The 24,227-nt window shown below is 44.6% G+C and overlaps 1 protein-coding gene across 3 annotated transcripts in view; it reads right to left on the bottom strand.

The window, feature by feature from the left end:
- TMOD1 (tropomodulin 1) overlaps positions 1 to 24,227 on the bottom strand; it is a 696,901-nt gene that overhangs the window by 142,884 nt on the left and 529,790 nt on the right. For all 3 annotated transcript variants that reach the window (XM_078676321.1, XM_078676322.1, XM_078676320.1), the window contains exon 4: positions 8,249 to 8,368. In XM_078676321.1, the coding sequence (XP_078532447.1) occupies positions 8,249 to 8,368 (120 nt within the window). The remainder of the gene's footprint in view (positions 1 to 8,248; positions 8,369 to 24,227) is intronic.

Below are 24,227 nucleotides of genomic sequence, written 5' to 3'. Positions count from 1 at the left end.
GGCGGTGATTGGGTCAGACCTCCCTGGTTCCAGGGGTCCCGGCCATTAAATTATGATGGGCCCGTCACCGCAGCGGTCGCATTCCGCAGCGTTAACATTGTGGCGGGCAGTGCTGGCAGCAGCACTGCTGCGTTGAGAAAACAAGCATGTTGTGCATTTCACTGCACTATGTGGCAGGCATTGCACTGTGCCTGCCACTTGGTGCAGTCCCAGTACACCCACACCCCCCAACACGAGGGGGGCCCGCAACGGGCCCCCAAACACAATCCCCACCAGCCTTTCCATAGCGGAGAGACCGCAGCGGAAAAGCTGGTTTCTGCATGCATCCTAATACAGACGGCAGAAAAGGGCACAGGCACCATTTTAGCTGTCCAGCTCCACCCGCCAGACCAGCAGGTGGATTGCTACCGATGGAAAAGTGGACGATGGATTTTCACACAGCCACGGTCACCACTGCCATCATAATCTGACCAGCGGTTTTCAAGGTTAAGGTCACGGTGCAGAGGCCACCGCCGACCCGGCGGTGGCGATCTGCCCACCATCGTAATAGGCCCTTTACTATTTTAAAAGTGGAACTGTTTGAGACATTGGGATGTAGGTTGACTGGGATATGACCCCTAGTCAAGCAGCAACCACAATCCTAGTCAGGGTAAGGAGCAGGCAAACCATAAATTAACCTGTGCTCACTCTTTGGTAGCATGGCACTGAGCAGTCAGGCTTCACTTAGAAAGTAGCAAAATAATGGGGCACCCTGTATTCAAACAAGGGTAAATAAACTACGGATAAACAAATTTCCTACAAGGAAATCATTTTGAGAATGATTTGACAAAAACAGGTTCAGTCATGGATTTCAAAGGTATGAAAGAATACATAAAGCATTTTGGTAACAACTGAAGAAACAAGTACAACCAAAGATGCAGATGTTTCGGTTTTGTATTTGAACAATAGGATTCAAGAGACTGATCATCATGCTGTAGGTGCTTCAAGTGACTGCGTAGTGAGAAGTGGAAATCAGTGAGCCTTAACAAATAATGGAAAAAGTACAAGGATAGATAAGTATTTACAATATGTACAAATAGCCAATACTCATGGACTTTAAGACTGAAACAATAACAAACACAATGATCAGAGCATTTGAGTTTGAGTATCCAACAGTGAATGATATGGGTAGGCCTATGAAATGTTGATGATTCAACCCCTAATTAGACAAATTATCTCAGGTTTTCATCAGGGCAGACATTTGGTAGTCACCTACATAGCAGGATTTACAGAAGGTCAGTCTCAACTCAGTGGGAAGTCTGACTGGGCAAATGGAAGACACAGGGCAAAGATTTCTTGATCTCACCATCAAAACAGAGAATGGGGTACTGTATACATCGCTATTCAGGAAACTGACCAACAGGAACTCCCTTTTGATGCACTCTAGCCACCATCACATAGGACTATGCAATAACCTTACCTATCGTCAGTTCCTTAGGGTATGTAGGAATTGCTACAAGAAGGAGGATTTCTTCTGAGAATCTGATGTTCTTATTTCCTGCCTAGCTGAAAGGAGATACCCCGCATGGTTATTAAAAAGGACCAAAACACGAGCATGGTATGCCCATAAGAAAACATTTACTCAACCCCAAAACACACACTGAGACTGAAGGTCACATGGTCTTTGTAAGCACTTCAACACTGATAGCAATGCCATACAAAGCATAAGTTTCAAACATTAGCACTTGGTGTTGATCCTTGCAGTGGGGGAATGCTCCGGGCCCTGATCCACACAGTAGCGATGATGCGTCATTTCTGATGAGTGAAGAGCTGTGGTGCAGAGATTTGTCATCACAGTTGAGGATGCCGTCAACTGAGATGCAGAGACTTGTGCAGTAGTGGACATGAAAGTGATGCATTGGGGCTGATCCAAGCTGAAGAGGCAATGTGCCAGTTCTTGTCACGCAACAGGAGAGATGCACTGGTTCCAATCCACGCAATGGCGGTGATGCGCCGGTTCAACAGAGGATGCGTGGGTTGTGGTGAATCAAGCACATTAGGCCTCACTTCCAAGGGTCTAGCACTGGGGTGGAGCCACTTGGCAGGGCAGACTCACAGATGGCAGAGTCCAGGTGCAGAAGCAGGTAAATTGTAAGTCTTTTATGTCACTGAAACCTCAGATCAGGAGGCCAGCCAGCTATCCCTTGGAGTCACTCTGGGATCAAGTGATGCAGGTCCAGTACCTCTCACCCAGGCAGGAGTACAACAGGCCAGCAGGTTAGCACAGCAAGGCAGAAGTCAAACAAAGCAGAAGTCCAGCAGAGTGGCAGTCCGTTCCGCAGCATAACAGTCCTTCTTCCTGGCAGAGTCTTTACAGGTCCAGAAGTGTACTGAAGTGGTAGTGTTGGAGATCCAGTACATATACCCAGTTGTGCCTTTAAAGTAAGGGAAACTTCAAAGACATGTCTTTGAATTTCACAGAGGTCTCCCTTCCTGCCATTGCTCCTGACTCACCACAGGAGAGTATGCAGCCCTTTGTGTGGGATGGGTATGCCCAGACGTGGGTCCCTTGCTCACTGTGCCACTGGTTTCAAGCTGTAACTGCAAACACAACAATGATGGACAGAATGTGGATCAATGTCACACATTCACCCCAGTCCAAAGATCTGGGCCCAAATCCATCGTTTTTCCACTCCACACCACCCTGGGTTAGACAATGGCGATATGCAAATCAGCGCTGACCCTGTGCCCCATGGGAACAGTCCAGTCCGAACTACAAAAGCCATGTCCTTCCCAGAACGGAAACAAGCATCCGAGGACCGGCCCGGTTTCGAGGTAACACCTCTCTTCAGCCCGGCTAGCTTGATTCCAGTGGTGTGGAGTGCCTGGGACTCACGTCTGAGCATCCCCAGTACACTTAGAGCGGTAACTGCAAACACAACAATGATGGACAGAATGTGGATCAATGTCACACATTCACCCCAGTCCAAAGATCTGGGCCCAAATCCATCGTTTTTCCACTCCACACCACCCTGGGTTAGACAATGGCGATATGCAAATCAGCGCTGACCCTGTGCCCCATGGGAACAGTCCAGTCCGAACTACAAAAGCCATGTCCTTCCCAGAACGGAAACAAGCATCCGAGGACCGGCCCGGTTTCGAGGTAACACCTCTCTTCAGCCCGGCTAGCTTGATTCCAGTGGTGTGGAGTGCCTGGGACTCACGTCTGAGCATCCCCAGTACACTTAGAGCGGTAACTGCAAACACAACAATGATGGACAGAATGTGGATCAATGTCACACATTCACCCCAGTCCAAAGATCTGGGCCCAAATCCATCGTTTTTCCCCTCCACACCAGTTACCGCTCTAAGTGTACTGGGGATGCTCAGACGTGAGTCCCAGGCACTCCACACCACTGGAGTCAAGCTAGCCGGGCTGATGAGAGGTGTTACCTCGAAACCGGGCCGGTCCTCGGATGCTTGATTCCGTTCTGGGAAGGACATGGCTTTTGTAGTTCGGACTGGACTGTTCCCATGGGGCACAGGGTCAGCGCTGATTTGCATATCGCCATTGTCTAACCCAGGGTGGTGTGGAGTGGAAAAACGATGGATTTGGGCCCAGATCTTTGGACTGGGGTGAATGTGTGACATTGATCCACATTCTGTCCATCATTGTTGTGTTTGCAGTTACCGCTCTAAGTGTACTGGGGATGCTCAGACGTGAGTCCCAGGCACTCCACACCACTGGAGTCAAGCTAGCCGGGCTGATGAGAGGTGTTACCTCGAAACCGGGCTGGTCCTCGGATGCTTGATTCCGTTCTGGGAAGGACATGGCTTTTGTAGTTCGGACTGGACTGTTCCCATGGGGCACAGGGTCAGCGCTGATTTGCATATCGCCATTGTCTAACCCAGGGTGGTGTGGAGTGGAAAAACGATGGATTTGGGCCCAGATCTTTGGACTGGGGTGAATGTGTGACATTGATCCACATTCTGTCCATCATTGTTGTGTTTGCAGTTACCGCTCTAAGTGTACTGGGGATGCTCAGACGTGAGTCCCAGGCACTCCACACCACTGGAGGCAAGCTAGCCGGGCTGATGAGAGGTGTTACCTCGAAACCGGGCCGGTCCTCGGATGCTTGATTCCGTTCTGGGAAGGACATGGCTTTTGTAGTTCTGACTGGACTGTTCCCATGGGGCACAGGGTCAGCGCTGATTTGCATATCGCCATTGTCTAACCCAGGGTGGTGTGGAGTGGAAAAACGATGGATTTGGGCCCAGATCTTTGGACTGGGGTGAATGTGTGACATTGATCCACATTCTGTCCATCATTGTTGTGTTTGCAGTTACCGCTCTAAGTGTACTGGGGATGCTCAGACGTGAGTCCCAGGCACTCCACACCACTGGAGTCAAGCTAGCCGGGCTGATGAGAGGTGTTACCTCGAAACCGGGCCGGTCCTCGGATGCTTGATTCCGTTCTGGGAAGGACATGGCTTTTGTAGTTCGGACTGGACCCATGGGGCACAGGGTCAGCGCTGATTTGCATATCGCAATTGTCTAACCCAGGGTGGTGTGGAGTGGAAAAACGATGGATTTGGGCCCAGATCTTTGGACTGGGGTGAATGTGTGACATTGATCCACATTCTGTCCATCATTGTTGTGTTTGCAGTTACCGCTCTAAGTGTACTGGGGATGCTCAGACGTGAGTCCCAGGCACTCCACACCACTGGAGTCAAGCTAGCCGGGCTGATGAGGTGTTACCTCGAAACCGGGCCGGTCCTCGGATGCTTGATTCCGTTCTGGGAAGGACATGGCTTTTGTAGTTTGGACTGGACTGTTCCCATGGGGCACAGGGTCAGCGCTGATTTGCATATCGCCATTGTCTAACCCAGGGTGGTGTGGAGTGGAAAAACGATGGATTTGGGCCCAGATCTTTGGACTGGGGTGAATGTGTGACTTTGATCCACATTCTGTCCATCATTGTTGTGTTTGCAGTTACCGCTCTAAGTGTACTGGGGATGCTCAGACGTGAGTCCCAGGCACTCCACACCACTGGAGTCAAGCTAGCCGGGCTGATGAGAGGTGTTACCTCGAAACCGGGCCGGTCCTCGGATGCTTGATTCCGTTCTGGGAAGGACATGGCTTTTGTAGTTCGGACTGGACTGTTCCCATGGGGCACAGGGTCAGCGCTGATTTGCATATCGCCATTGTCTAACCCAGGGTGGTGTGGAGTGGAAAAACAATGGATTTGGGCCCAGATCTTTGGACTGGGGTGAATGTGTGACATTGATCCACATTCTGTCCATCATTGTTGTGTTTGCAGTTACTGGTTTCAAGCTAGCTTGGCTGATGAGGGGTAATACCCAAAAACCAGCCCCTGGATTCTTGTTTCCTGAGGACCTGGCTTGGCAGTTCCGGCTGGACTGTTCCTATGAGGAGCAGGGTCAAGACTGATTTGCATATGGCTGGGTCAAAACGGGGGTGGCATGGTGAGCAAAAGAACAACAGATTTAACCCAGATCTCTTGATGGGGGTGAATGTATGATTTATTCAGCATTTTGTTCATCATTTGTGTGGGGAAAGGACACAGCCTATTCATGTGTGAGTGAGACTGAGTCCAGCTTCTCCCTCCTATCCTGCCATGGTGGCCCATCAAGTCAGGCCTAATCTCCCATTGTCTGTGGTTGTCTAAGGGGAATACACAAAGTCCAGCTGTCATCCTTCCTAGACATGCATCAGAGACAGGCAGCAGGCACCAAATGGCTAAAGTAAAAAAAACACCAACTTTCTAAAAGATGCATTTTCGGGATTGCAAATAAAAATCTAACTTCACCATAAATTGCGATTTTAATTTGTGATTCCAGAGACACCAAGTTTGAAAAGGCCGTCCCTTCAATTGAGAATTACACTTAAAATATTTAATAAGGCAATCACAATGTTATCCTATAGGGAGATAGGCCTCGCAGAAGTGACAAACAAATTTGAGAGATTTTCACTACCAGGACATGTAAAACTTAAAAGTAAATGTACTGCCTTTTAAATACATTGCACCCTGCCCTGTAGGTTGTCTAGGGCCTACATTAGGGATGACTTATATGTACAAAAAGGAATAGTTTGGGCCTGGCAAGAGGTCTATCTTGCCAGGCCGTAATGGCAGTGTAAACTGCATTCACAGGCTTTGCAATGGTAAGCCCGAACCATGGTTAGAGGACAACTTAAGTGAGTGGCACAATAAGTGCTGCAGTCCCACTAGTAGCATTTGATTTACAGGCCCAGGGCACATGTAGTGTACTTCACTAGGGACTTATACGTAAATTAAATAGGCCAATTAGGGATGAGTCAACATTACCATGTTAAAGAGAGAGAGAGCAAGCACTTTATCACTGGTTAGCAGTGATAGGTTTTATGACGGAACAACGACTCCCTAAACCATGCATGCCATAACAATACGGTCTTAACAACGATCGCATCTTTAACACGCATGCCTTTACAACGAATTTCATTGTAAAGGCATGATTGGTAAAGGCATATGCATGATTAAGAGCTCACCCAGCCCCCCCTGCCCTTAGCCCCAAAGCTGGCACACAGGCCTGCAATCTACCCACCCCAGCCCTAATAACTACCTGACACCCTACCCTGAGCCCTAAACGCCATCCCCAGCCCAAATAACTACCCCAACCCCAGCTCCTCCCCCACCCTGAGCCCTAAAACTAGCCCCCAGCCCTGAAAACTGCCCTTCCACGCTGACCTGAGCCTAAAACTCAGTCATAAGCCCTAAAAACTACCACGACACAAGCCCACCACCCTGAGCCATAAAACCTGCCCCCAGCCCTAAAAACTACCCTTACCTACCCACCTCCCGGCCCCAGCCTTACTCACCAAGCCGCGTCCTGGTCCTTCCTGACCAATCCTTCCTGTTCCTCTCCCTCCCTACCTGCATATGCCTGGTTAAGGCAAGGGTTGTTCCACTTGCGTGAAAACGGCAGACGTGCTTAAGCCTCCATTGTAAATGTCGTTTCCTGCAGAGGTAGAGTGCACAGTGTTCTAAAGCCACCAAAAACGAGGTCAGAAAAGTGGAGGAGGTAGGCTAAATGTTAAGGGAGGGGAAGACAACCCTAAGGTTGTCAGGTCTAACAAACTGCATGTCCAAGAATGCCAAAATGTGTTGGCTAAAATGCTAGGACCAGTCAGGATACGACCTTGTGCCTTTTTTGGAGCAGGTTCCACAGGTTGCCATTTGTTCAATCTCCTCCCAATTCCTGACTATCACACATTTGATTGGTAAATCATGCCCCCTTAGAAAAGCGTCTGTTCTAGCAATTGCCGGGGTAGGAATGTAATCATTTATTTGCCTTGAATCTGACAACTTAAACTTATTTGCCAGGTGTGCCAGTATCAAGTGTGGCCACCATCAGCAAGTACAGGCTTTATAGCCAACAACCCTGTGCATGCTGGGGACATTTACCCCCTTACTCTTGGTAAGAAAAGTGAAAATACAAGATTCTGCACTACAGGATGAACTGAAGTGATTAGTGAAGACTAGCCGAATGTGTCGCAAGTGACATAAGGACAATTGGCAGCTCAGCTTGATTTACTGATTTAGCTTGTCTTGTACACTATCTGAAATTAAATACATTGCTTGTAGGCAAAAAACACTTGTCGGGGCTTTTGCATTGATAACCAGTAAGAAATTATGCTCAGTAGAAATTTTAAATGTTCGCATTTATCTCCGAATTGTAACTATTCAAGCCTGCACAAACATTAAGCTAAACAATGCCTTGCAGATTTCTGAATCATTGTATTACTTTATGTACTACCTATTTTATCCTCATGAAAGAATACTAAAAATGGTAATTGTGTTAATGTTCTGATTATACTTTGTAACACGGAGTACCATAGTATAGATTGGACCTTAATCGCCTGGTTATTGTCACTGTATGTTTTTGTCAAAGAATGGTTCTGTTTGCCAAAATGCCTTTTCATTTTGAAACGTCAGCAGAAAGGCGTCCTCTGTCACAGCAGTGGACCAGAAGCGCATGCGCAGTTAGGCCGAAGAGGAGGATGACCTTCTTTGAAGCCTTGCCGTGGGAGGAGGGCACGAGGCTCTCACAAGAATGAGGACTGGAGCCGACTCAGCTACTTCAGAAGTCCCTTTCACATTTAACAGCATTTTCCCCTAAGTACTTGGACAAATTGCTGTTATCTGCTTATTAAAAAAAAACGGGCACAGCGTTGGGAAAGCATGATGGAAAGTGAATGTAAAGAATCCTACCTGCAATGTCACAGAGCTCAGCGTCGGACGCATTGGCCAGGGCTTCCTCCAGTTCTGGCTCCAGAGTCACATTTTCAAACACTGGGTCGACTGGCTGCTGCTTGGGGATCCAGGCCTTACCTGAAAACAGAACCAAAAGGTCAGGGTGAACCACAACTTCCTGCTGGTTGGTGGCGACTAGTACCCAGGCCACTCCAGGGAAAAGAGCTGGACTAGTCCTGAGTAGTGGGCACATAACTACTCCTGCATTTATCTACATACTTGCATAAAAGTGTAAATATGCAATTTTACAATTACAGGTTAATTTAGACTCAAGCGTTAGGGATAGAATGAAAACAATGGGTATTTGTGCAGATTTTACCAATAGTACTAATTTACTAACAGTCGCAATAATCAAAATGTTACAATTAAGAGTTAAAACCAGTGTAAATGTTGCCCCAAATAACCTATTCCTGTTAGCAAAGAGATTTCTCCTCATACAAATAGTATTTTATACATGGAGACAAAAATAAGAAAAGTTGAGGTATGTTCGCACCATATGACTAACCAATGGCCTGGAAATCCTGCAGTTTAAGCATTTTTTCCTAACTTTCCAAGAACAATACAAAAGGGACTTCTATCAATCCCTAAATAAATTGAGTAGCTGTATGGAAAACTTAGAGGTAAACTTATGACATATAAAATTTCAAATTTCTCAGTGAACCATGCCTTTGTTCTACCAGGCGGAGACACCGAGAGCTATGATATCCATGGTGCGGTCTTAAAAGATGCAAGTTTGTAGCCAGTAAGTCTTATTTTCAGATTCAGATCCGGTAGCTAACCTTACACACGCCAAAACTCACCTTGGAGCTCCTCGACGCAGAGGTTGACCACACAGTTATGCTTAGATCCTGCGGGAATGTTTGGCTACGCTACCTCCATTGTACCCTATTACAATTGGGACCTAGTAGTAACCCGGAAACAATCATAGACTATATAAGAGATTTATAATAACATTTATAAGCATGTTCAGCCCTACATCAGATAACGCATGGCAGGACACTTCGGAGCACATTCTTCGCCGGAAACACATTTTAAACTCTTAACTTCTACCCTTTAAACAAAGTAAAAAAAAAAACTCCACAGTAAAAGAAGTTTTATTTGGCGTTGCACCAGAAACAAATACTATTCTGCTTTAGCCAGCGTTGGAACAGCACCAGCAGGCGATGCTTCAACCGTCCATCCGGCGGGCCTTTTGCCAATCACACAGCTTCCCATACTTTCAGATACATGCAATAAATGTTTCAATGGAAGACAGTTTTTAAGTGACTTGAAATCCTACTCCAGAAGAAACACGCAGGTTATGAGCACTGTCTGGTCTCTATTAAATACTTTCAGATTGTTCATGTACACTTCCACACAAAGAAGCCGATACACAACAAGTTTTGTACACCTACTTTGATGCTCAAAAGGTGAAGTTTGTGGGCACAAAAGGTCATTAGTGATTCGCAGAATCTAGATCTATGGACATTTACTCCTGCGAATAGAACCTTGCTGTACACGATCTGCAAGTTTGGTGTTTTTTGCGTACAAGGTGTTTGTAGGGTAGAGGTAGGCAGGGCTCGAGTCGGGGTACCACGCGGGGTCCCCCAACTTATTTTACCGGCGGACGCCATCCCCCTTGCCAAACAGCTGGACTTCACTCTTTGGCCTCTCTAGGACCTTTGCACCTTTCGTGATGTCACTTCCTGTTGTGACGTCACTTCCAGTGACAGCGTCCCCCCACTTCTTTTTTTACGACTTGTGCCCTGGAGGTATGTACCTGGTTGTTCTCAGCAGATGGGCTGGAGGGTTGTCATTAAGAAGGCAGTGAATGCCCACAGATACCCTGTTGTACCTGCTGCTCAGCCAGTGTGTGTGTGGTGTGTAATATTGGTGTGGATGGCGCTGTGGAATGTTGGATGAGTGATGCTGAGAGTTGCAGGATGAGCTGAGCAGCAGGAAGGCTGCTCCTGGTGAGGCTCTCTGTACCTTTTATCTTGAACCCACTATCTGCATAAACACCATCTTAAGTTACCCTGGAATTGGATCATCGTTTAATTGCAACTTTTGGCAACGAGTGTGGGATACGATGTACCTTTCATCTTGAACCTACTATCTGAATAAATAGCATCTTAAGTTACCCTGGAATTGGATCCTCATTTCATTGCAACATACCCCCATTTAGTGTGTGGTCTAAATCTAAATAAAATACCATGAAGTGGCCTCTGCAGGAACCAAAGGCTCAAATTAAGCCCTGCACTTATGCCTCCATGAGATCCTGGGCCCGAATCACAAAGGTAAACTTACACGTTTTTCCACGTTTACCTGCTCACCAAGGTATTTTGCGAGTAGTATCTTTACCGTGTGGAATCTCTGCACTCAAGGTGGACAAAAAGATAGGACTGTCCTATCTATCTATGTGTGGCGCCTCCCCCATGAGTGAGACTCTGCAGCCGTAAAGATACTACTTGTAAAATACCTTTGTAAATAGGAAAACATCGTAAACTCACACCAAAGCTTGGTTTCCCTTTTTGAATCAGACCCTTTGTCTTTAATTGTCCACAATGCATCACCCCATAGTGTGTTATGGAATATTGTATACGTTGGTATGCAGAAAATTTACATTTTCTGCCAGGGTGGTTTCAGAGTGATGAGTTATTTTACATATGTGATTTGCAAGGTTATTCCAGTCAGCCTTTAGATGTCTGTAAGAACATACATGTATAGTGCAGTCCTGTCCCGTGGAAGGGAGCCGGTGTTGTTTGTTCCGGTCGTGAAACAGTACACATGAAACTCGAATTGACACGCCTGGATAGCACTCCTTTTTATATTAGGTTTCGCACTGCGAACCGATCGCGAAGCGATCGTCGCTGCGAAACTCTATTGTAATCGTTTCTGCTTTCAAGGAGTCAAGGGAGACAGGAGACAAGTGATGTGCACGCGCAACCTTGCGAACTGGGATCAGGTCGCATGCGCTTCCTATCTCTCATGGTTCCTTGGAAGCACACACGCACGCACACACACACATAGAGAACCCCCCCACCCCCCTCCCCGCAGCTGCGCATACACACACGCACCCACACACACACACACATACATACAGAACCCCCCGCCCCCCCGGCGCTTACACACATACATCCCCTACCTCGGCTCGGTGTGTCTTCTCATTACAGCTTGCGCAGGGACAGCCAACGTGCACACGCACGGCGACGGCGTCTCCTGCGCTACAACCGTGGTTTCGGTTTCGCGCCCTAACCTTGTTTTAGTTCTCGTTGGTGATCACCCTCACAAAGTAGTGTGTTTTGTCTCGCTCACAAGGGTCATACTCACATTGTGTCAGGATGGTGTCCTTCCACCACTCCTGGATTTTCAACCACGCCACTAAGTGTTCTGCGCATTGCAGGCATGTTTGGTCAGGCCTCCCCTCCAGCTCGCGAACCAGCCAGCGGGCACTGGATACCTCTCTTGTGAGTTTTTATGCCAGTGGCGACCCAGGTCTCTGATTACTTGTGTGGTGTCCCTGAATTGTCAAGCCCTCCTCTTTGGATCCTGACTGTCCATAGGGCGGAGTGAGCAACAGGGGCTTATTTGGGGGGTGGTGGTCACTTAGAGCGGTTGGACACAAAGTCATATGACGCTATAAAGGTTGCCGTCTTGTAGGCACTAAATCTTTAAAATTGCGCTGTCCTTTATTGATGGCAGAAAAATGCAGAACACTGCTAATCAGTGCAAACAATAAAAACAGGTGCAAGCTCCGTCTGGACTGATTCTATAGTCATACAGCCGGGCGTCTTTAAGAAGATAACATCTGGAATGATGGACTATGCCGCCCTAAGGCCCAGAGCTCAGGAGTCCTTGGTTTTCTGAGAAACTCTTCAGGTCTCCATTTTGTGCTTAGAGTTTTGTTTCTGAATGACTCTAGGCGCTAAGCCAAATATTACAAATATTTCAGAATGCATTTTTGTTGTTCTCGTTGTAGTCCGTTGGTTGTGTAGTTGTCACCAGAGGCCTTTAGGTATATAAGTGCACTTCACACACAGTTTCCACTTCACTACTTGGTTGGGAGTCACCATCGCGCTTAAAAGCAGTAAAGTCATCCCGCGGCATGGGACGCTGTTGGGTCTGTTGCTGCTGCCGCTCCTGAGGGGACTTCAAGCCCTACAAGTCATCTGCCTCCCAGGAGGGAGGAGTCACTATCGCGTTTAAAAGTGCTAAAGTCATCCCGCAACATGAGACAGGTGCGGGCCGCGCCCAGGCCAAGCCTGGACCAAGGGCGGGCCTGTCCTGCGCCCTGTCATCGGCAGGAAGAGGCAGGGCAGGGCCACCCCTCTTGGCTTCCTGTCCTCGCGCTCCTATTCCAGCTGGAACTGTATGGGACTCTGCTCTCTGTTATACTTCAAAAACTGAGTTAATAACATAATATAGAATTCGTCATGCTCTTTTGTTATTTTGTTTAAACCTAAAGGTTACTAGTGAGCCTCTCTTCCTTGAGCTGTTGATCCAGGGTCTCTTTCATTCTGTTCTCATTTCCTATTGGTGCAATCAAGGCTATATAGATTATTTGTATGGGTTCACTAAATTGTTCTCTGATTTGCACATCAAAGCACCTCCACATATTGATCTACTATTATAGGAAAAAGGAAGTCTGTTGATAAAGAGGGGGATGGGAAGAGTGAAGGTCCGCGCAGGAAAGTTAGTAAATACAAGGCGACCCCAAAACTCAGTGCTACCAATTGTGTTCTTAACCGTATTGATGATCTTCTGGTAGAATGCCATGATATATTAGACCCGGTTCTGATTCCAGCTGTCTCAGATACTCAGCATTCGCCTAGCGTTTCCAACCCTCCCCCTCTCCCCAGCCTTACTTCTAACCCGATTAAAAGAATCCCGTCCATTTTTTTTAAGCGCACTACGCGTAGCGCAACAACTATGGCATCGGTGCTAGATATTTGCCCCGTCTTGATTCAGCAAAAGCCATTAGTGATAAAGGATTAACTTTTTCACCCGATGAGGTGAAAGATAAAAGCTCAAGTGAAGACCTTATAGATGTAGCAGAGATGGCCAATAGTGGTTCAAGCAATACCATCTTTAACGTTTCTACTACTAACCGTTATTCTCTGTTATAAGGTCTATCTGAAAGCCCAACAAGAGGTCAGGAAGAAGGTTGGATACCCTCACTGGTAACCCAAGTTACAGTACATCCAGTCCCTGCGATAGAGGTTCAAGACAAGAGAGGGGAGGGAGTTTTAAGGTTCCGTCAGTAGGACTGGAAATACATAGGATCATCTCTGATCTTAGGGATAAAGTTACCATACTTAACTCGTTAATTGTAGCACTTACCAAACAAGTTAAGACACTGATGGCTAATGAACAACTTAGAGAGGCCTCTCACACCAAGCTACCGAGCCCTCAACGCAGACAGGATACGTTGCAAGGTACCAATGTTCCACCTATACTTTCTAATAACTTAGCACCTCCTGTCCCTCTTATGTCCATATAATCGTGGCACTCAAGACAAGTAGAGGCAAAGGTTCGGAAGCCAGCAGGATCAAATGATACTCAGTCAGCTGAGTTAGAGTATCCTCACAGCCCGAGGTATGATCGACACAGACCTCTCTCTAAAAGTATTTTCTTTATCAATGTACCAAAAGTTCCACCATCCCTAGCTAAATAAGAAGACAAACATTCTTTGATTGACAAAGCAATAAATTGGACCCGGTAAACAAGAGGGTGTAGGTTGGTAATTAGAGAGAACATCTCCTGGGCAAGACGGCTAACTTATAACACCTCACCGACCGATTCAATTGAATTACACAAGATGAGACCCTGGTTCATAATCTTATAGCATTGGAGGCAAGATCATGCTCACCCACTTCCACTAATATATAGATGAAGTATAACCCCCCGCCATGTTCCAGACTCAAGCAAATAGAAGGCATGACACCCAGTTGGGGATAGGTTCACCTTTGGTCCTAATTGATTGACAGGTGGAGCAGGTCTTTGAAACCCCCCAATTTTGTGCCACTCAACCAATATATTGCCATCTTCCATTGAGTGCAATCAGGCCGGGGCCCTATATAGTGTCTTGCCACTGAAGCTCAAGCTAACCACCACGGAGCTGCCAGATTCTTTGTCAGCTAATATCGGCATTACTCCACTGCTAAGTTTAGACCAGAAAGTATGCACTACCCCACCACAGACGTTCAATGTAATGGAGGATTTCCAGGCAACTCGAAGCGGCCCAGTAGAATCGACGTCTAAACTCCGTATACTTACATGGAATGTGGCAGGTTTAAGATCTAAGGTGGAACTCCCCCACTGGGTTCAGTACACTTTGATGCCCAGCTTTGAAAAGTAGACTGGGCGGCTGCTTGGCGGACTGCTGATCTGGATAAAGATCAAATTACAATGCGCCATCACGGTGATCAAGATCAACAGCCCAGATATGCTTGCGATCAACCTGAGGGGCAAGAACGGCAAGGGGCTGGACATTTATGACGTTGATGCCCGTGGCACCAAAGAGGGCTCAATATCACCAACCATACAGGCCTTGGAAGATTGCCTTGAAGAAAGAGAGTCCTTATCATCGTTCCTAATAGCAGGAGACTTTAATACTACGTTTGAACCACTGGGTATAGATAATCCTACAGACACCAACATGGTAGATGAGATGTGGCATGTTTCTCTACTTGATCTTCAACCTATCAAAAAATGGACCCAAACTGCCCTACATCTTCAAGCCCTCACTCTTGAGTACGGTCTCAGGGCAGCCAGTGGCCGCACCGTATCTGATAGGAAGGTGGCAAATACATTCGATAGAACGGACAATGTGAGCCGAATTGACTACGTACTACTGATCTGAGACTGTGGCCTGATGTATTGGATATGATTGTTGGAGAAACCCCAGATGGTGATCATAACCCCCTTGACCTTACAATGAACAATAGTTGGGTGGAGAACTCATGCTCTATTGCTGCGAAGCTTGCAACTAAGGAGATATGCCCCACAAATAACAATAGGTGTCTTAAGTGGGCATGAGTAGCTATTGATGAACGTAAGCTGGAAGCTAATAATCAAGCACTTTTGAACAGTACTAACATTCTTAGTGATCTACTACTGAAACAGGATGAGCTTTCAGCAATAACGACCACCCACACGTTCTTGTTTTCTGAGCTTCTTCTCATTTTATTCTTCCAATGTCTCACGGCAAGAAGATATCAGACAATAATCACTTCTCCTGATTCACCCCGAAATGTAAAAAGCTGCGGCTTGAGCTGGCAGCCGTGATAAGAGCAATTCAAGTAGAGGGATACGACTGGTGACGAAATAATACAAAAAAGCTCAGGCCGAAGCAAAAAAGGAGTGGACTGAAAACTGCTGGGTTAAAATTCGTGAAGCCTTTCAAAGGAAAGATTCCCAGCTCTTCTGGCTGATTCTTACGAGGGGCAATGCTGAAAAATCGAAACCACCTACAAGTAATATCTGAAGCTGCATGGTACGAACATTTCTCAGCAGTTTATACAGGATCAGAAGTAAAAGATTCAGAAGGTCCCCTCATGGATCATAGAAGTAACCAACTTAGTATCAATCTTTTTTCCTCAGCGGAGATAGCGCAAAGTAGTTGCACTACAATTAATAACAAAGGCCCTGATGGCATACCTAGAGATGTTTTCCTGAGCGACATCCTGAACTGGGCTAACTATATTCTGACATTAGCAAATGGAATTGCCGCAGGGGCTCCAATACCCCCGTCCTGGAGGGGAGGCAAAGTTATCCCAGTATTTAAGAAGGGGGATTGTTCACTACCCCCCCAACTATAGGCCAATCAGCTTACTTGATGCCGCTCAGAAGGTTTTCTCCCGTGCTCTATTAAACAAAATCACAGATTTGATGGAGGAAAACAACATACTATCACCCTACCAAGCAGGGTTCAGGAAGAAAGTGAGCACCGTTGATCAAGTTTTTCGTTTTTCCATGCTGGCCTGGAAGACAGTTCTACTAGAACAGGGTAGTCTGTATACTGCCTTAATTGATCTAAAGTCAGCTTTTGATCTTATACCCAGGCCTACACTATGGCAGGTTTTACATGACCAGAGGCTCCCACATGACATTTTGACTCTTCTTATACGGCTACATGAGGGAAACTATGCAAGGGTGAGGTGGAGAGACCAAAGGCAGTTGACAGATCCAATCAAAGTTGCTAGAGGGTACGGCAGGGTTGCGTCCTGGCTCCCACTCTTTTTTCACTGTTCATAAAAGGAGTGGTGAAGTACCTAGCTGAGGTTCAAGCGGAAGCCTCCAAATTGGGAGGAGTGAAAATTACAACCTTACTGTTTGCGGATGATACCCTCCTGGTCTCAAAAAACCCCAGTTGCCTTCAGTTGCTGCTTGATTGCTTCATGTCCTTCTGTAAATCGAGAGGATTAGAGATTAACTGCTCAAAAACAAAGCTCATGAGGTTAAATCCACATAAATCATTCAAGGGCAAACTATTGCTGGATGGGACGCCCCTAGAGAGAGTTGACACTTTTGATTACTTGGGCGTAACGTTTGAGGAGAAAATGTCCTGGAAACATCACATCTTGAAACAGAACCTCCAGCAGAGGAAAACTACAGGGGCATTACTGAAGGAACACAGGGCTTAACAAACTAGGCCGATAGCAGCATTACTCTAAATCTATGATCAGAAAGTGGTAAGCTGAACTTTGGGGGTTTGATAACCTTGAGGGTCTTCTCCGCACTGAAAATAAATTCCTGCGGTCCCTTTGCACCCTTTTGCAGAGTACTCCACTGCTCCCTCTTAGACACGATATGTGTAGATCCACAATAGTGGACAAGGCCAGATTACACTCCATTATTATTTGGTTACATCTGAAAAAAACACCTGAGCTTATCCACTATGTGGCTGCCCTTGAAGAAGCTTGTAGTTTAGACCGTTCGAAAAAAATTGGGTGGTTTAGTAACATTAAAAAATTCCTTACTGCGGTTGGTCTGGGGAATCTGTGGGCTGAGTCTGATATTAGTTAGCTACCTAGTAGGGACTGCATCAAGACCTGCTATTGGAATTGGGTAGACCAGATAAATGTATCACTAGCAGGTGGCCGCCATACAACAGAAGTTCTTGAATTCAAGCTATTTAGTATGTATGAGCAGTATATGGAGGTAATCACCATCCCAAATGATAGAAAGCTATACATACAGTTCAGATATGGCACTCTCCCACTGAATTCATTTACAGCTGAATGGCAGCGGGGATCTGAAGACACACTACGCTGCTGTCCCCATTGCTCAGGAGCGCATGAGATGATTAAGCTTGTTTTTGGGCATGCCCACTGTACAAATCCCCAAGGCTCAAGTGGTTAGCCCCCATCTGTAGGTTGATGGGTACCCAATGCCATCAAGAGGCACTGCGTGTTCTAAAAACAGACTCTAGGCCACTGTTTTGTGCAGTGGCCAAATGTCTGGGGAAAATGTGGCTTTTAAGAAGACTAAGACTGGAGAAAGCCTAACCTACTTACTGTAGCTCTCTAACTTCACCCAGCCCTTTTAGTTTACAGATATAGTTAGAGCATGTTACACCATTAGCACTAGTATCTGTAGTTTTGTTATCTTGACTGTGGTCTCGAAAGTAAATGTTCACAAATTGTACTACGGGCTTGAAATGCTATGGAAACGAAGCAGACTTTTTTATTATGTATATATGCCCTATTTATTTGCGCATTTGTTTCCCCTTTATTAGGGTAAAACACTGTAATCTGCATTTGTACTAGCTAAATCACAAGTATGTACAGTGGTATTCCTGTGTTACAAGCACTAGCACTTTTCTTCTACAGCTTCCACTCTTATTTTTTATGTCTGAGATCTCTGTTTGGAGCTCATGTTTGCGCTTAACTTTATCAATATGAAGCTTCTTTTTATTATGATATTTGTAAGCTTAGTCTACTCAACTAAAGGAGCTACTCAGATGAACCAAGGAAACTGCACCTATTAGACATTAGTTGCATGTTTTAATAATTGTTTATTGCTAATGTATGTTTTTTATCGACAAGTTTAAATTTCTCTTTTCTCTTTTTAAACTCACAATGTTTTATCTATTTTTAACCTTCTTATGAAGATGTATTTATTGTCAGCTAATGTTGTATATAGTAACATCAGTATTTATTGTAAGTGTTGGTGAATTTACTATCCTGTACCCATTATACTTCGATGGTCAAATCGACCGAATAAAGTTTCTTGATTGACTGACATACATGTATAGTAGGAAGCAGAGGAATTCATGGACATGAAGAACATAAAAGTAAATGTGAAAATATGAGAGTTCAAAAATGGAGAAACACTGAATCTTGCATTACCCTTTAGCCTGGTAGGCCTTCAATGATGTAGAGATCAAGATTGGCATGTATATGTACATGGAAGTGGCGGAGCTAATATGGCATCAGAATAACAGCAAGTTTGCAAACCTCTAATGAATGGTCTCCTGGATTAAGGTATCTGAGAATGGCAAGTAAGAGACTACGGAGGCTTGTGAAGGACAGTGCGGCACCTGGCTACACGAGCAGAGCTGCGGCCACCTATGGTGCTTGCAGGTATTGTTAGGGCTGACGGCCCTGGAACTGAGTAGTAACCAAGCCTTGAGCAAAATCTGGAGCCTGCCTGGGATGAATATTGGTGGAAAACACGGTCACCATATACAACGCCTACACTGCAGGTACTCTTGAAAGACAGCAGGACCCGGGGTAGGGCGAAGACTTGAGTTTAGTTATTCATCTGATACGCGCACAATATGGCTAAACAATGGCCATTTTATAAGGGAGTGGGAGCAACATTGTGCATACCTGTTTTCTACCTGTTAACCTAAGGAAATCAGCATTCTGAGATACTGAGGGGGCCAACGGTGCTTCATTTTATGTGATGCTCTGGTGGCTCAGAAGCCTGCTCTGTATTTACCAGGAAGCACTAAGCCACTTTTTTTGCGTAATGCTGCTTTGTAAATATCGTTCCCTTTAAAGCAGTTTTCTGCATTAAAGGGGTGTGCAATGGGTATTGCTGTGGGCGTTCCCTGCATCATACATGGCTTTTTGACACTGACCCAGATTTACGAGAAATCTTAACTCTGATGCAGCGGAAAAAACATACGCCTCCCCAGGAGAGGCATAAGGGAGGCACAACGAGGAGAAATATCAGAATGCAGCACACATAGAAAAAAGAAAAAGCCTCTTGTGATTGTTTTTGTGCAGGAAGGCTTCCCTTCCTGCACAAAAATAATCATCCCCGCAAAGCAGGCACCCTTGCACAATTGGTGCAAAGGTGCCTAATATGGTAATCAGTGATAGTCTATGTAACATAATACTTATCTGTAGGCTTTAATAGAGAGTAATAACAATATACCCTTAAATACCTATTGACTTTAACATATGCTTTTCACAATCAATATGTCAGGCCTTTTTTCCTTTATCGTAACTTTTCATAATAAACAGATCAGGCCAGCAGCAATGCTCATTTGCCATAACCAACTGAGTCCAGGGCAGCCTTTAGTGCTGCACTCTGAAGGTTAACATTAATGGCTGCCCCTCCTATTATTTGTGCTGCTGCCAGAGAAAACCAAACACTGTAAATGACCTAGTTATCTAAGACACTTTAATAGCATTGTGTCATGTGTGTGCAGCTGAAAATTCAAGGTATGGCAGCTGGATGAATAACAAAATGATCACAGCTGTGTGGAGGACAAGCACTTTTTGTGGCAGCGCGCAACTTCTGCCCAATCAAACGTATACTCCTAGCTACCAATATGTGGGCGGTGTCGCAACCCTTCTTCTGGTAGTGATTCTTAAAGTCCTTCTTTAATTGGATCACATAATGTCTGGCGACAGCTGCACTGTCAAGATAGACCTGTAAATGGCCTGAATTAAATTTCATTAAAAAGAAGCCCTTCTTGGACGCTGAACTGCCCTAAATTATGCCATGCTCAATTTGAAAAAAGAAAAGGCCCAAAGTCTTTCAAAGCAGCCTGACGCTGATGTGGCTAAATATCAAGGTTGCCTAGTTTTGATTCCACTTCATGCCTCTTTCTTCTACCACCCTACACGTTGTAACTCTTTATATCACCAGTCTTGCAGGCTCTACTATTGTATCCCTGATGCCTACCTTTTCACTGTTTTCTACCTTTCTCTTCATTCTTTCTCACTTTGCTTTCCACCTGATCTCGCACAAGTTTGATGATGAAAAAGAAGTCCTGGTGTCTAAAAGAGAGCCTTAGTGATGATTACTTGTAGAAAATGAGCAATTATTTAATTGCTGCATTCAAAGAAGTCTGTGCTGCCTTCAAATGTAGTGTAATATGAATACCAAGGATCCTAAGACTATCAAGAATATTCCTCCTTCGTTCTCAGTTTCGGTACTAAAAGTCATAATGTGGTATGGTGGACGCCTCATTCCCTAGTTTCCGATGCCACTTCACCTGCTGAACTAATAATTATTACACCTTTGCCCCTCCCCTTAGCTTTAAAGGAACGTTATACACTAAAAAGTGAAGGGGGATATTCACAAGGAAGTGGTGGAGAGAGGCGTTCTTGGCCTAACGCCTCTCTCCGCCACTTCGGAAACACAAGGCTGCGCCATATTCACAAGGATATGGTGCAGCCTTGCGGTTCCCCCTGCGATGGCACTAAGTTTAACAACTCAGAGCTAACGCAGGCAACCTTGCACCAGAGTGCAAGGGTGTCTGTGTGCAGGGAAGGTTTGTTTTTGTATAGGAAGGGATCCCTTCCTGCACATAAACAATCCTAAATGCAATTATCTCCCTTTCATGTGTGCTGCTTTATGCAGCACACATGAAAGTAACAGAATGGAATTAAAAAAAAAGGTTTGTTTATGTACAGGAAGGGACACATTCCTGTACATACACAAACAATGGCAATTTGCTTTTTTCCATTTGTGTTGCATGAGGCAGGACAGATGGCAAAAGCTAAAACGAGGAGAAATAAAGCATTTCTCCTCGTTTCGCCTGTTCAAGACCAGGATTTTCCTGGTCTTCATTTTGGCACTGCCTCCTATTTACGCTGCCCTTGTGAATCAATGGATGTTGTGGTGGAACACCCACCGCAACTCCCACTGCACGCCCCTTTCACGCTAAATACAGCGTGAAAAGGGTGCATTATTCACAAGGCAGCATTAAGCCACTTTAAGTTGCCTAACACTGCCTTGTGAATAAAGCGCGGCCAGCATCGCCATTACAACGTCACTGAAAGTGGCGTTGTGGTGGCAATAGGGGCTTGTGAATATACCCCTTACTGTGCTAGCTTATTTTGTGACATGCTACAAACTGGGCTCCTTTTCCTCCTGCCATAATTGTGAAGATGAGTGGGGACTTGATTGCAGTTATTATGCAGGCTTGAGAACCCAGTGTCCTGGTTTGGTGGCAAGGGATTTGTCTATGGAGTGCAGAAATGCTAATATTTTGGAACACTCAAGAGGATAGTTTACAGTCCGGAATCAGGAGAAATGTATTTTCTCGCATATGAGTAGAGAAATGGAACACTAAAATATCTTCACTTTGTCTTAAAAACCTTCAATCTCTCGCCAAAATCAGGAGTGTTGGCATCATATGCATTAGTTCAACAAAATGACAGGTATAGCGGAAGTGACATCACCTAACCTCACTTGGGCCCAATGAAGTTGCAGAAATTGACATCATATGACATTTGACACCGAAGTCTCGCAGAGAGTGATGTCACCTTACCTTAATTCCGATGACATCACAATAACTATCATTACTGAAGTTAAGAGACTCTTAAGAAAACAATAATATAATAACAAAAGTCATGAATACAAATAAATATCCATTTTATATATTTTAAATGGGATGTAGACATGATAGGAATATCACACATTTCTATTTTTTATTGCATGAAAAATTATGCATTCATTGGAAGAGGAAAAAAGAATGCCATAAAAACATAAAATAACACTAGGAAACAAAATTATGTAGTTCTCAAACTGTCATGATTTAATATCTTCAGCATAAATGCATTGGAAAATTACAGAATGACACACAAAAATATTATAAAAATATTAGTGGTTTTGTCCGACTATATTTCTTTATACCGATGTGAAAGATGTTATTGCATTGTTAATACATCTTAGTTAGCAGCACTTGTAAGGCAATTTGATTCAAAACTTTATTCAGCATATTTAAACAGCCATAAAAGTGGGTACAGGAAAACAGATAACATTAAAACCGGTAGTCACAATCCTAAACAGTACCTAATATAAATAAATAATGTCTTCCCTATTAATTGTTTACAGGTACTAGACATTGAATCAAGTTAATAATTCTATAGTCCTCCAACATTTAAGACATGATACTTTTTTGAGCCTTTATTGCTTTTAGGATAAAAAGTGCAACGTTAAAACAGATCCTGCATTCATTTTAGTCAAGCATACATTTCAGGGCGGCAATATGTGATCTGATGTTCTGTGCTACCAAAAGGGGTTTTAGATAAAAACTTCTCAAATTCAAATAGAAATCACAAAATAACTTAAAATGAGCTTTACTTTGCTTGCTCCGCCCATCACAGGGACAGGAAATCATATCTGGAGGGTAGGATTTCATTGTAGGGAAGGCCACCAAAAAGATGGACGGTCCCAAATCAGAATTTAGTTAATACAAAACAATATGATAAATTAATAATCCTAGATAAATTGACAACCCTCTTCCAGCAAAAGCAACATGTAAAACATAACAGTTGGCTTTCCCGCTTCAGATCTCTTAAGAGTTTCCCTTCGATAATTCAAAAAGGTATCTTTAATAGACAATTTGGTTAAAGAGTTCACCTGAGAGGGATTGTACCGGATTGGCATCTTAAACAGACTGCTTAAAATGGAATTGATGTAGCCTAATTAAGGAATGCTCAGCGCTTTGTCCAAGGACAATCAAATATAATTGTTTTGGTGAAGCTGGTCTCATCTTTAATACAAATAGAGTGCCAGAGAAGCAAGGGACGTAGCATGAGAGAGAGAGATATAAACAATGTTTATTTAGACCATAGTCTTTAAAACCATACACAGCTTTTGGATCCTCATAGTGATAACATAGTAAAAGACACATTTCATTTTAGCACAATTTCTAAAATATAAATAAAGCCATAAAATTCTCATCCATAAGTTCTCATTTTTAGGGGGACATATTAAAAAATGTAAAATCAGCATCCCTCTTTTAAGTTCTCCTTTATAAAGTCGTGTATTGCTTTCAGGAATTTCCCCAAAGCGATTGTAATATCTAGGGATAGCATATCCATAAGAAGACAGGCCGCTTGAGCACGTGAATTCACCTTATATTTTAAAAATATTGGCCATAAAAATACTTTCCGTATAGCTAAAATCAATGTGCAATCAAGCAGTATGTGCAAAATATAATTTTCTACCCCAGGCCACATTTACAAATACCATCCATTTGAATCAGTGCTGCTTTTATTTTTGCTTGGGATGGTGCAGTGAGCTAAAAAACGGTGTTGGATCTAGCCCTGATCTCTTGACTGGGTGAGAGTATTCTGCTTAATTCAGAAACTCTGTCCATCACCACCCCTTGTTGTTAAATATTTTGTCCACCCTAAGTGTGGAAGGGTATACTCAGATGTGAGTCCCTTGCTCATTGCACCATCAGGATTCAAGCAAGCCGGGCCGACGACGGCTGAAATGCCAGAAACCGGTCCCCGGAAGCTTGTTTCCTTCCCAGTGTAAGAATTGGCTTGGTAGTTTGGTTTGCCCTATTCCCATCATGCATTGGGACAGGAACAGACTAATTTGCATATGGCCAGGTTCTGAACTGGGATGGTGCAGTGAGCTAAAAAACGGTGTTGGATCTAGCCCTGATCTCTTGACTGGGTGAGAGTATTCTGCTTAATTCAGAAACTCTGTCCATCACCACCCCTTGTTGTTAAATATTTTGTCCACCCTAAGT

The sequence above is a fragment of the Lissotriton helveticus genome, chromosome 2_1 (assembly GCF_964261635.1).
Source record: "Lissotriton helveticus chromosome 2_1, aLisHel1.1, whole genome shotgun sequence".
NCBI lineage: Eukaryota > Metazoa > Chordata > Amphibia > Caudata > Salamandridae > Lissotriton > Lissotriton helveticus.
This window is presented reverse-complemented; position numbering and strand designations above follow the sequence as displayed.